The sequence below is a fragment of the Sipha flava genome, unplaced genomic scaffold (genome assembly GCF_003268045.1).
Source record: "Sipha flava isolate LNK unplaced genomic scaffold, YSA_version1 249_pilon_pilon, whole genome shotgun sequence".
NCBI lineage: Eukaryota > Metazoa > Arthropoda > Insecta > Hemiptera > Aphididae > Sipha > Sipha flava.
Genome location: NW_020272898.1, coordinates 207,649 through 222,454, shown reverse-complemented (window position 1 = coordinate 222,454; position 14,806 = coordinate 207,649). Strand labels below are relative to the sequence as shown.

The following is a 14,806-nucleotide window of genomic DNA, read 5'->3' as shown; positions in this document are numbered from 1 at the left end:
TAAAATCGAAAACGCTTTCAACCGGTATCGCGACAATGGTATTATATGATATCATTCGCGGGTACCTATTTGCACCCACCGGCCGTATCGCTCGATCGCGCTAACTATCATTGTTTTTTTGTTCGCAGACTCGCCGCATTCTCGCGCCATTTATTGATGCCACGGGGCGCTTGTTGCGCTACACGACATGGAGGTGATCCCTCTGATAAGGAATTCAGCCACAGGCTCGGAGCCTTCGAACGGCGACAATGGCATCAAAAGACACGTCCAAGAATGGTCGAGGCTAGACAGGTTGACCGGAATCCTGGAGCACGCCAGAGTCGAAGCTGACCAATGGACCAATCACACAGCCAATACCAAACACAAATACGGAAAGGTACCAACATACCTAAGACTTTATGCTGATAATTAGGGTTGCGATTTTGATGCAAATACATCTTTTTTTCTTATGTTCCAATACGTAGGTCCGTAAGCAGAAAATGTGGATACCCGCCGTCTTTCCCAAATGGTATTTTATCCAAAATCCAAAATCTTTTTTTCCGAACGCCTTTTTCCCGATTGTTATTGTTCCCGAAATAAAAAAATTAAAAACATTGTTACTATGAGGAGCTTTTTCTACACATTATATTTTATAACTATATAATTAAAATTGTTTTATAAATATGATATTATTAATTTTACTATTTATTTTTATAAATATAATTTATCGATTTTAAAATACCTATTAAATCATAACACTGCATAATTTACTATGTTAATTAATAATTATATTAATTCATTATTATTTTTTATATACATATATTATGCAAAAAAGATTTTCGGGAAAAAAGGTTTCTAATTTATGGACTTTCAGAAAAAAATAACATTGGGAAAAAAAGTTCATTTAGGAATTTCGATTCGGGAAAAATACCAGTAACCGAAAATGTGATTCAAGTGATACTGATTAGTTTAACGGAGTTTTTATTTTGCATTTTTTGCTTTTTAAGACAAATTTAACTTTATATGCGTTTTTAGGGTATATTTTGCGGTTTTTATGGCATTTTCAAGTTTTTAGAACATTTTTCAGAATTTATCTATTGATTCTTAAATATTAGGCGTTTTTTTCACTCAAAACGTGCACGTTTAGTATGTAATCTACTTTATTGATAAAATAATAAATACGAACATATCGGCTCATGTACATATTTTATCAAAATAAAAATAAAATTAAAATAATCGAAAGAAATTTTTCTATTTGGAAGAGTCCAACGTCGATCATAATTAAAGAAAGTTAAATAAAATATAAATATTAAATAAATAAGTAGGTTCTTATTATATTATTATTATGTTAAATATATATAATTAAATATGTTTAGTAACATGATTTTTATAATATCACTTTTAAACTATCATCAATACATTTTTTGCTATTTTTTTAGAGTATTAAAATCTCAACCCTAATAATAATAATATTACATTATTCTATTGCAATGTTGGAAAGGAACGCGTTTCTTTTCAAATATAAGAACGAGAAATGGAAAAGAATTTTTATCCATGAGGAACTTGATCACAAATGTACGTTCCCAAAAAAAAATTAACAATAATAAAAAAACTCATGTTATTTTTTAATAAAAATATTTCCTAGAATATATTAAATTTATTCTACTAAATTATAGTCTTGGTAATGAAATAATAATAGTTAATTCTATAATCAATGGTAAAATATATACACTTATTTGGCCTCAATTGGAATCATTGATTACCGGTGATAAGACGTTATGTCCTACCATGTTTTTATTATCTAATATCTATGATACACATACAAGATACTACGTAATATAAGGTTAATATGATTATACGGTTGTCTAAATGTGATAAAAACGATGTAAATAAGCCTAATCAATTTTGTTAAAATTGGCACTCCTTAAAAATATCTGTTTTTCCGCCAGTTTTTGTTAGTTTTTCCTTACGCATAAATTAATTATTGTAAATGTGCAAAAATCAAAAGTTGACACCTATAAAGTTCAATCTGGGTTCAATTAACTATTAAGAAAAGTTTTTATTTAAAAAATTAGCCAACAACTACTAATGAATTACATCATTGATAACCGCTTGGATAAAAAAAAAAACTTAAAAGAAACGAGAATGCGTTCTATATTTATAACTAAAACAAGGAATGGTAACTTGTTTCTTTTTTCAGCAGGAACTAGGAACGGAAACAAGTGTATTTTTATAAGGAAATCTTCCAACACTATTTATTTCATTGTCTGAATTACTGTACCTTCGACGTTGGTCTGGTCTGAATTGCGTGTGGTCAGCGAACAAATCCAATAGTAACTAACAAATACCGCTTAAAACCCAACCAGGAAAATATATATAAGACCACATTATAACGCATAAGCTAAAATACAATGGAAACGAACAGTTGTTTAAATAAGAAAAAAAGCTTTGCTTTTCTTCGCATTCTACAACTTTTATACACACATTCAATTCAGAAAAATAGCAGTTTGAACTAAGTATATTATTTACACCGGATCAGCGTCACTAGTCGCAAACAGCACGTTTTTTCGTACTATACAATACAGGTATGTGCCCGAATTTAAACTGTCTGACCACAACACATTATTTCGATCTAGGCGGTCTTTAATTTTTCAACAAATTACCGCCTGTAAAATTAAAAAAATCCTATAGTAGGTATATCTTCGAATTCGATCACGGTCGAGTTTTCAATTTTATTCTTATGGTTATATTACAATTTTATCAACTCACGGCGAATCGGTAATATTATTTATAATCATTTCATGACAATATTTTTTTCTTGAGTAATCCGAGTAGATTAGTAATAATTTCATAGTTTATTACAAATGTAACCTCGCCGAAATCAATAAACACTGTGCGGACATGAATAGTTAACACACCACCACGAACTGATTAATTACTATGCATATTTCCTAATAACCTAAAGTGTTTTGATTTTATTAACCAGTCGAGTTCCATAAATGGAACGCTGGCAAAAATGAATATACAATATTTCTATTTAATCGATTTCGTATTATATTATAAAATACAAGGTATCTTAGAATGATTCGACAAATGGAATACCTAACTCTAGTTCTGTTTATTATTTTAAAATATCTTTTTTTTTTAAATAAATACTTAGGTCCTACGTTACAAAAAAATTGTATAAAAAGATTTTTGATATTCAGAACTCAAATATAAACATTTTAAATTGTATTCTATAGTTTGAAAAAAACTTAGAATTTTAGAAAAAATATGGTTTTAAAATAACTTGGTTATATATAAACATTGATTAATTATGAATTTTTAAAATTTTTGAAAATTTAAATTCAATAATTAAAATTATTGTGCAATTATTCTACATTCTATTGTAACGATTGTTGATCAAGATAAAATTGTTGATTACAATTAATTTTTTCATGATATCATGTACGTGATTCAAAATATTCTGTGCATTTGAAATTTAATCCAAACATAAACAAAAAATTCTATCAGTATCATTATTATTGAAAAAGTTAGATAAAAAGGTTTAATTATTCCGATTATCATTTAATATTTATAATTCTAACAATTTGTATAGTATACACTTTACATTGGTTTCCTTCGATAATAATTGTGTAGAGGAGCGGTTATCAAACTGTGGTACGCGTACCACTAGTGGTATGCGAAAGACTATACGCAGAAGGCCACATGTTGGTAAAATGGAAATTAAAAAATTTTGATATTTATTTCATATATTAATATAAAAACAATAATAAATTTGTATTAATAAATAAATAATAATTTTACTGTGGTATTTTACTGCCTTTTTATTTAAAATAAATATATTTAACTATGTAAAGTAATGCAATTTTGTAGTAGCGAAGGCCCTAAATATTTATTAAAAAAAAAAAGTTAAAAATAATAAATAGTACAAAAGCATTTGTCGAATTTTTCCTGGTACACTCTGCATAATATTTCACGCGAGATCGGCTGTAAAAGTCTACGAGTATTATTTTTCAACAAATTAATCATCGAGTTCAATCATTAAATTAATACCCTAATTGTGTTCTAAATATAATTGCCTCACAACCAACCATAATTATAATACTCTGTAATAAATAATATGTTTACAAATGTGAGTATGTTAAATTCTATATGTTCGTACTCAGGGCCCCCACATACTATTTCGGGCCCCTATACTGAATGTTTGCCCGGGCCCTTTATAAAACAATTTATTATTTATATGTATATAACAATTTTAGGAATAATATTTATTTTTTCATTATACCAATTCAAATTCAAGATTCATCAGCATTTTAACATTAATAATGTCTATTTTATTTTCTTATTACAATATTATTTAAACTAAAAAAGAAAAAAAACAAGTATATTTTAATTTATATTTAATATATTATTTTTAAGTTAAAATTTTATTTTGCGGGCTTTGAGCTTAGCGAACTCAGTAATAATATAGTCAAAATTGATTTTCGAAGTCAATCCATTAATTTCTAGGTAATCATTGGTTAATCCGTATTTTGAACTATCAAATTAACTAAATATATATATACTCGTATATATAGTTATTTTATAATATTATTTAATGTAAAATAAGTATTTCTACTAAAATTTCAAAAATTACAAATAAACTTCAACGGGTCAACGAGCTTTTAAAATAGCCGGCCCCTGTACTCAAGGTCCATCAGCCCCCCCCCCTTGTGGGAGCCCTGCTCGTACTACTTACTGTGCGCGCTTTTAGTATACGTCTATGATTATACTGATGATTTCAATTGCACAACAGCTGTGGTATGAAACATTTCGTTGAGCGCGAACACATTAATAATATAATGTCCTCTATAATATATTTAAGTTTCCATTGTGCTACATGCGTTTTGATCTTCGTAAAAGGTTACTTTTAATAGTTTCATTTCAAATAATGCACGATGATATAAAATCGATATTTACTCATTCACTCACTACTTAAACATACCTATCACGTTCTAAATGTCTGCATTTTATAAAACAAATAAGTGAAATACATCATTTGTGTTGTATTAAAGACACGTGCTACACTTTTGGCTATCTTATGAAAAACAGTTTCAATCAAAATCTAAATTCTAGTGACAGTTTTTGGCAGATTTCTGGTTTCTGAATAACAATAATTTTCTCGAAAACCACTTAAGAAAAGAATCGTTTAAAATAATTTTTATACTAATTGGTCGACATAAAATTTTTAAATTATCGTCACACTTTAATTTTTATTGGAAAAAGAAAATACTAAGTTCACCGATTACAGTTTCTTGTTTCGTTCGGTTACTAACAGCTTTAAAAATAAGATTGTTATATTAAGTTCTTTTAATTATATATGCTTATAACGCTTAGTACAAAAAACGTCATTGCCGTATGTATTTTCTAAAATAATTTTTACGTTAAAACATGTACAATTAACCAATTACTGTAGAAATGTGAAGAGTAAAACTTCTACATAACTACGTCGAAGAATATATATTATATTATATTATATTAGATTATATAAGTATTATATTATATTATTATATATACCTTAGTCATGCAAGAAAAAACGACATCAAGTTTTGCGAAAAATCACTTAGGTCCACTCGCTTTCGCCAAATGTGCGACAATACCCAAAGCTAAAAATCAAATCTCAAGGTCAAAAATCCTCGTTAGCTAAATATTTAACATCCGGTTCATTAACCAAAACACCGTTTTTATTTCCACGCGTAATTTACTCGTTCGTCCGTGATCCTCTGTACAGTAAATCGTTCTTCAACGACAATAAACCCGTTTACGAGACTATTCATGCATAATATTACATCATGATATAATATCAACCATGGCTAAATTCGATTTAATTGCATAGGAAATAAAAAGTATCTATCTAATAAAATATACGTGCGCATTGTGTGTTCATAATATAGGTGGTGGATAGACGCGCCAGGAATCTCGCCGATGGCAGTAAAGAGGAGACAAAACAGACCAAACAACTGGAAGTGTTTCAAGCTCACACTGACGGCTGCTCTGTCCAAGTGATCAGATCTCAAACAAGTACCACCAGTTCGTGGCACAATTCCACCGTAAGTGTAATTTACGAGATTCTAGGTCGTCGCGTGGTTCGACACCGCAATATCGTTTAAATACAATATAAATATATAATAGGGTAATGTCCACCTATTATATTATACTTGTATTATAATGCGTATTACATTTACCAAACCCGTTGCGATTTTCCAACAGACTGGTTCCAGTGCATTCCAATGGCCGTCTTCAATATTTGATAAAAAAGACAATCAGTTCGATCATTTGCGTGTATGTACATGTATATTTATAATTACTATATTAAATAAGATCGTGTTGGCAAAAAAAAACTGTATTTGTTAAAAGCGTAAATTACAATATAAACGCTCAAGAATTGTAAATATGTAGAATCGAATATTTTACATCAACAAAGAAATCCTATAGAAAACGTAAAATCGAAACAAATAATTTATATACGATCTCTTATGTTATTTGATTTTTCAGTTGGATTACAGTCCTTTGGACGTAAGTTCGCAGAAGAACAAAGCGAGCATAGGTCGGAGCGGATCGATCAGCACCAGAAGACCGCCGACTCGTAGACCGCAGACCGTTACGTCACAGTTGCCAAGGATAGACAGTGCTGTCGACTCGGTCAATACAACCTCGGAAACGTCGAGTGTAGCAGGTAGCCTGCGCGAGAGCAATGACGACGACGGGTCAGTCTCGACAAACTTGAACCGACTGAAAAGTTGTTCTAACGATGAGATACGCAGCGATGTCAATGAGTCGGACGAGCCTCTGGACCGGTCTTCCAGGTTCCGGAGGTCCTTGCAGTTCGCGCAGTTGAAAAACGGTGGTGCTGACGGCGGCCGCGGCAAAGTGTCCACGGGCGAACTGGAGGACGTGCTTAAAAAGGTGCTAGGCAAGAAACTGCATGTGGCGAGCAACGGTGACACTTTGGCGACGGTGGATGAGGGGTCGTTGATCAAGCCCGCGTCGCCATTGAAAAAGCCCACTTTCATCACGGTGGAATGTCTGAAGAAGACCAAAAGCAGTTTGCGGCACTTAAACGACGAGGACTGTAGCAAGGACGACGATGGCATAGAAATGGACGTGAAGCCAGCGGTGGTCGGAGACTCGCGGAGCTTGGACTACAGAGGTTCGGCCAAGACGGAGGAGTGGTACAATCGGCGGAAATCATACGGGTTCGAGAAAGTACAGACGGCAGCGGATCACTGCGGTAACGATAAGCACGTGGCAACGGATCCATACGCGATAGACTCGTCGACGGACAGCGGAATATGCCGGTCCACGGAAAACGGGTTGTCGAACTCGAGCCGTCAGTCCTCGGTGGACCGCGAGTCGATCGCCGATCTAGTCAAGAAGTACTCCGCAAAAGAGATCAACAATAACTCCAACAATAGTGCGTATGCGTACAACACCACCGGGGTGGCCAAAGGGAAGATACTCGAGGCCATCAACAGCCTGAGGTCTAAATCGAGTGCGTATTTCGACGTAGTCAAGCCCAACGACGCCACATCCAAGGACAACGATGACGGGGATTGTAAAGAACAACAGCAGGTTAAAATTTGCTAAATATATAATAGTATTTTTGAAGATATTTGACCAGCATTCAACCCGTAAAAAGATTTCGATATATTTACTATGATATTTTTACTTAGGTGTACACAAGACGACTTTCCGTCGGTATGGATCTGTCAACGGACAAAAAAGCCGATGGAGATGAGATTCCAAAACGTCATTCCATAGCAGTGGTCAGCGAAATGGCCGACAGAGAGCCGAGCATCGACAAAAAGAACGTCAATAAAAAAGTCGAGTTTTGCAGGACTGAGGTGCATTTTGACGCGACTCCGGGAAAAATAAACATCGTAGACATGGAGGACAAGCCGGTTCCTGCTCAACTGTATCGCCCGAAAAAAAAGGTAAGTCATCAAAATAAAAATACCCTGCAAGTCGTCATCACATTTTCGTACTACCACGTGTGTTGAGAGTATATATTTTCGTCAGTTTATTCGATGATAATCAATAGTGGTATACTACAGGAAATGATTCTGCGATCAGTTCTAGAATCAGACTTACTCGCACCTGATGGGGACTGAAGTAACATTACTCCAGTCTCTCAAAGTATTCATCATTATTCTTGTAAATAAAAGGACACTCAAGTGTTTTAAAGGAATTTGGAAATTCATAAAATTAGTTCGCAAAGGAAGCTCATGGAGAATTCTAAATTTTGAAACTCGGATCTGGATGAGTTTGAAAAAAATTCGGAAGTAGGTGCGAGGGTTGATGTGACATAAGAAAAATGTACCACGCGATCGTGGAACATGATACCCGCGTGCAAATTATCGATGAGAGGAAAAGAAGGAGAAATACATTATTTTAATCCATTGACCATTGGTGGTTCACTTTTCGTAGGTACAATCGTCCGCCCGAGAAAAGCCACGGACTTCCCGAGTATCGGTTCGGCGATGACGTGCACAACGACGTGCTGTCGCAGATCAACGGAAATAACAACGGCAATGAATGCACGTCGGTCGCGGCGACGGTGACGATGTCAACGGAAGACGAGACAGCGGTTGGCGTAGGGGATGGCAGCAACAAACCGAAAAGCATACTCAAACGTCAGCAGCATCAGCAACAGCAGCAGCAGAACGGTGGTGACGACAGCAACGACCGTGGCGGCGTCGCGTCCGACAACGGCATCGAAGTGAGGATCTCCTCAACGGAATCTACGCCGGTAGACTGTAGACGAGCGTCCTGGTCTGTGGCCGACAGGGTGAAGCAGGTGGAGGCGGTCGGATTCTCAACCCGAGTGAACTTCACCGAAGGTGAAACGACAGCCGTGGGTTTCGACCCGGCTGACCCCAGGAAACATCGGTACTCGTACAATGGCACGGCCTCACCTGTCTGGTACCAGAACAACGGGAACCCGTTGACCACAGGTACGCGTTTAGAATCGATTTTCAACTAATGGTGTGTATGTGTTTTTCCCATAACAATTTTCCTAGTACGGCTTTCAAATCTTGCACGACCATCCCGGATTAAAAGGTGATTAATTCGCCCCCGGGGCAAAAACAAATGTGTAAGCCGATAATTTTCTATAGTCAATCCTACACGGATAAAAATGAACAGCGCACGACGATTTCCAGCTGCCACGTGAGTTTTATGTGATCATGTTTAATCGAAACGAACCAAAATACTTATAACAGTTTTCGAACCCATAAAATCATTATTATTCATACATGCAATTATTTTCAAAATTTGATCCTAATAATATTATCACGTATAATATTTCAACTATTATACTACGATATTTTCAAATCGTTATTCTGTTAAAAAAAAATTTTTATCAACGATCCCCCCCCCCGGTATTTTTTGAATAGGGACAAAAAACCAATTCGAACCGAAAAGTAAACCCAATCGATTTGTAGTTGTATCATTTGTTAATATGTTATCTGTAATCGCGCTGCTGTGGAAGAGGAAAAAAAATCAAAAAAATTGGAACGTACGTAAAATCTTTCATAAAAACGCATTTACCACAATATAGAATGACATTTGACTCAATTCGGTATTTAAACTCCTGAAATTACAGTCCTGCGTTCATATTAACTTTCCTCATAATCCGGGATTGGTATACGTAATAGCTTTCAGCTTCTCGCTTGTATATTCGTAAACTTTAATGCTTCGCATAACACGTATTTTATACACATGCTTATTATAATATATACAGCTACTATTTACATTTTAATGCAAGTCTAGATAGGAGAAGGATATCACAAGTAAAATAATACGTACCTATTCGAATAATTAATAGTAAAATATTTTACTAATACAATCAAAATCAAATAAAATTTTCAATAAATTATTGTGCCGCAAATACGTAAAAAACTCCGCAATTAATTTATTACATCATGAATAGGTGATAAGACGAATTAATACTAGTTTATAACATTTCATAATCAATAGCACATTTAAATTCGTACCTTTTTATATAAGAATATATAAGTAGTATATTATGTATTAATAAAATGAAAAAGAACACCAATATAACCAACGGTACCACCTTCTAACTAACATTCGACCTGAGTATCGAATGGACGGCGTATATTTAATTGTGATTTTATTTAACAGCGTCATCCGTCGCTATCACAATCGAACCTTCGGGAAAGGGGTGACAAACACAAAAACTATACGTGATTTATAATACATATACTATATACTATAATTCAAAATGTATGATAAGAATATAATAAAAAATTAGTAACGGCAAATAATAATATAACAGCGCCACGCACACAATAGATCAATAATAATAAATACGTAAAAATATTTTGAACTTTAATAATATTATAAAACTAGAAAAAATGGTAACAAAACACAAGTACCGCGGTGGTGAATATAAATATAATAAAAATAATACTGCTACAGATACGCTGTTACCTCGAACGATCTGGTGTTCGTATGGTTGCGCTTACGCAACCGCGCTAAAGTCACGTGCGACGAACACCAAATCGTTAAGCTTTCCATCAGCGATGAACGGAAGACTGTACAGAATGTGCTAAGTGGAACGTTCTGGAAATTATGCTCTTAGAATGGCGAACACAGACGCGGACGAACGACGGACACAACGTCAAAAATCCACTAAACCACACACTCAACGACTGCCACATCGACTCGCCAGCACCGAATTTACTTATGTGTGTTGGCTCGGTCTTATCGCGACGATAAAAGACAGTTACGATCGCCCGATCGAACATTCGATAATATAATCATCGGCGACCTATAAGCCTTTTATGTACACAATTTATATTTAACATTCTATCCCTTGGAAGACAAGCACGTCTTACTATTTGTACAAGATTGGAAAAATGTTGATGATAATAACAATTGCTTATAATACAAAAGAAAAAATTACAAAATAAAAAAATATAGCTAATCAAACAAAATAAAATTGAACAAAAATAAAACATAGATCCAACTGCCAAAGGCTCATAACATGAAAATAACAATGATTGTAAAAAATTACAAACAAAATAAAATAAAAATACATCCAAAACGAAAATAATAGGATTGGCATAAGGCAATCGCTTGAAGTGAATAAAAAAAAAATAATACATACGATAATAATATAAATCGACTATATGATAATATATAAAATTAAAATTTGGCTCCAATAAATCGGTCACTATATCATAAAAGCTCCTTTACTCGAATACTTGGTTGCAATACTAGGGGTGACATACCTATAGCTGAATGTGGTAAGGTGATTATGAACGGGTATAACGTACTGTCCTTAAACGATGTGGTATTATAGAAAATTAATAATTAACGAGCAACTTGACAATTTTAATCCCTGGACGGGTTAGAGTGCCTATGATGGTCCGAAGACGGACGACACGTACCTCTTTGTCAACACCTGGTATAACCTCCCATACACGGGCCACATTCGCCACTGCAACGACGGAGATTGCGAATCTTTTATGACCACTAAGTTTCCCTCGGCTATGTTCGGAACATTTGCAGTCCATCGAGTGCGGGTTTGGAGGGTTTGTAGATATACATCGCGCCATCTTCACTAAAAGGACTGTGCGCATTGAGTCACTAAATTCCAGCGGCAGAAGAGCGGCCGCGAATCCATCTCAATATATGATTCTGGCACCGATGAGAAAATGACCCGGCGTTAAATATTCAAAGTTGGTGGGATCCAAGGAAGAGGGAGTGAGTGGTCGGGAGTTTAGTATAGCTTCTACTCTGCACAGGATTGTTTTGAATTCTTCCATGGTGAACGTATGCTCTCCTATGGTTCAAGTCATTAATGACTTTATATACTTAACGGGCGCTTCCCACAGCCCACCAAGATGAAGAGCTGCGGAGGGATTAAAATGCCAAGTGCAATAAGTACTACCAGTAATCTGATTATGGCAAGAGGGATCGTTCACCAGATCTGGTAATTTGTTGGACACGCCTACGAATTTTGTGCCACAATCAGTGAAGATAACAGAAGGCAACCACCGACGTGTCACAAATTGATTCAAGGCCGCAATGAAGGCATTTGTGCTTACATCCCATACTAACTCTAAGTATATAGCTCGTACTTCAAAGCAAACGAAAACTACCACGTACACCTTGTATACGCGCGTCTTTCGGAGGCGGTTCTCCTTCATTGATAGCGAACCAGCATAATCAATGGCAACTCGTAAAAACGAACGAGCCTGAGTGACACGTGTGAATGGCAAATCTTCCATCATCGGCTGAATGGTCAAAGCACACGGACGAACGCATTTTACACATCAACTATACACTGTACGAATAAAAGTGCGAAAGGGTAAGATCCAGAATTGACGACTGACGAGACAAGAAATTATTCGAGGACCACTGTGACCAATCATTTTGTGCCAGTGACTGATTATTAATAAGGACAAATGCGATTATTTAGACAATATAATCTGGTATTTTTGGTCCTCAGGAAGATTCGATCGTGAAAGACGCCTACCCATGACGTATGACGTCCTGTGCATCGATGAATGAACATAAACAGGCTATAAGATGGGCCGAGACTGGATGTCCTCGTTTCATCTCGTGGCGCACTATAGGAAAGAAAAAGTATTGAGAACCATAGGCCAATATTATTGCGGCTTGATCAAGCTCGCTCCTAGATAAATACCCACATTGGAGATTCTTCCTTCGACGCCCATCAGCAAACCAGGCGCATCCAGACCGTAACACAAAGTAATCGCGGGTAGGAAGAAAATCTGACATGTCATTCGGTTAGTTTCTCTTGGACAATCAATGCCACATGACTGCAGTGCCTAACTTCTGGCAGTTTTTTGATAGGTATGAGTTGTATGTTTCTTTCCCAACTATCTTCATACAATACAATACGGGTGGACCTTGGAAATACAACTCATGGTTTACTATTTTGGACAGCATGATTCTTCATGAACAACAATCAGCGGGGTTGAGTGTCGTAGGGATGTAGTTCCAAGCACAATTAGGCAGCAATAATTTTATGAATACGATTGAACACAAACATTTTAGACTTCATGGGGAACCTTCAGCCAGTTCAGTACAGTAGTAGAGTCCGACCACGCGTATACATTGACCACATCCAACTTTAGGGACATGGTTGATTTCAACCTCACTAATAATAGAGCCGCACACAATTCTAAACGTGAAATCATCGACGTCTTTATTAGTGCCAATTTTGTCTTCACACCCAACAGTGAAACCAACGTATCCACTAGTCTCACATACACCACAGCCGCATATTCAACAGAGGAAGAATCGCAGAAGCTATATAAGGTACCGAAAAACCAAGGAATGGCTACTTGTTGTAATACTGGTAATTCATCCATAAGCCTTTTCCAAAAAAGCGCTATCACCGATAGCACTATCTCATCCCATGAACTGCCAGCGGACCGATCATAGCCGCTGCATTAGGTGCTTGGCGAAAAAAGTCACGGGTGATAATAACCAAAGAGTGTCAAACATGAGTGCGATGAGCGATAACATGCCTCGTTCTATATAAACAATTGCTACGGGTGCTCGACAATTTTACGTAATGGTATCGTCACGCGGAGACCATTGCATACCTAAGACTTTGGTTTCTAATTTGGATGATAATTCGAACGATAAAGGTCCACCTACCAAATCTTCAGGCGACATCTTATTCAAAATCTCGGTACTATTACTCGACCATTTTTTAAGATCCATACCTGATTCACGCATCGCACATATCAACTGCTCATGCAGAGAGAGTACTTCCACCACTATATTTCCGCCGACACAGATGTCTACATATATATATAGTACAAAAGGGCTTCGCGTACTAATGGAAATGCATGACAGTATTGTTCTGCAATATGATGGAGAACCCGGATTACTAAATAAGGCGAACAGTTCACTCCATATGTGATCGTGTTCAGATCATATGTCTATAGCTTTTCTACAGCGCACGATCGCCATAGCATATATTGATACACTTAGTGATTAAGGGATACCAAAATCTATTGATACATTTTATTAATGTCGGCCGTAATAGAATAGCAGTGAATTCGGTACAAGGTTAACACGATGATTACATCACATTGTAACTTCGGACTTGGGAATAGACACTGGTTGAGAGACATACTATTGTAACATTTCGCAGACGCGTCAAATACCACGCGAATCTTTGAATTAGCGTTCAAAGGTCCATAGACCGCGTGGTGTGGAATGAAATATGAAGATATTGAACCCTCTTGAAGATGTTGAAGATATATATTTAACAATAATAATACTGAAATTAAAAATGTACTAAAAGCATTTTTAAACCAGTCGGTTACACGACCAATGTATCAGATAACATATTATTGTTCAATCGTATTATAATTCAAACATAAACCAGCTAGGAAATTATATTCTACATTCTAGGACTGTATACCTGTACACCTGTAATACAAACACTGAATCGGAACTATCATTTAGTTGCAAATAATTGTTTCGCTCTACGAATTTATTAGATTTTCCGGGAAAATTGCACATTTTCTTCTGCGGTCTTAAACACTATATTCTCGTAAACGTACAACAATAAATAATAAAAATACAATCGTATAAAAAAAACGTATTGCCAATATGCACAATTGCTTTGTTCTATATATAATGAACATTGTATTTCCGCACGTTATAATGTTGTGTTGTGTATACGCCCTTGCCCATATAACTACAATAATAATAGCATTTTCATTTAGTAGTAGTAGTAGTAGTAGTAGTAGTAGTAGTAGTAGTAGTAGTA

At 35.5% G+C, this 14,806-nt stretch overlaps 1 protein-coding gene across 4 annotated transcripts in view; it reads left to right on the top strand.

Annotated features, from left to right (window-relative positions):
- The window catches only part of LOC112684405, an 88,820-nt gene that overhangs the window by 67,408 nt on the left and 6,606 nt on the right, over positions 1–14,806 (top strand). For all 4 annotated transcript variants that reach the window (XM_025555925.1, XM_025555924.1, XM_025555923.1 and 1 more), the window contains exons 2-7: positions 129–376; positions 5,916–6,071; positions 6,232–6,303; positions 6,517–7,593; positions 7,695–7,952; positions 8,447–8,975. In XM_025555925.1, coding sequence (XP_025411710.1) covers positions 188–376; positions 5,916–6,071; positions 6,232–6,303; positions 6,517–7,593; positions 7,695–7,952; positions 8,447–8,975 — 2,281 coding nt within the window. In that variant the 5' untranslated portion in view covers positions 129–187. The remainder of the gene's footprint in view (positions 1–128; positions 377–5,915; positions 6,072–6,231; positions 6,304–6,516; positions 7,594–7,694; positions 7,953–8,446; positions 8,976–14,806) is intronic.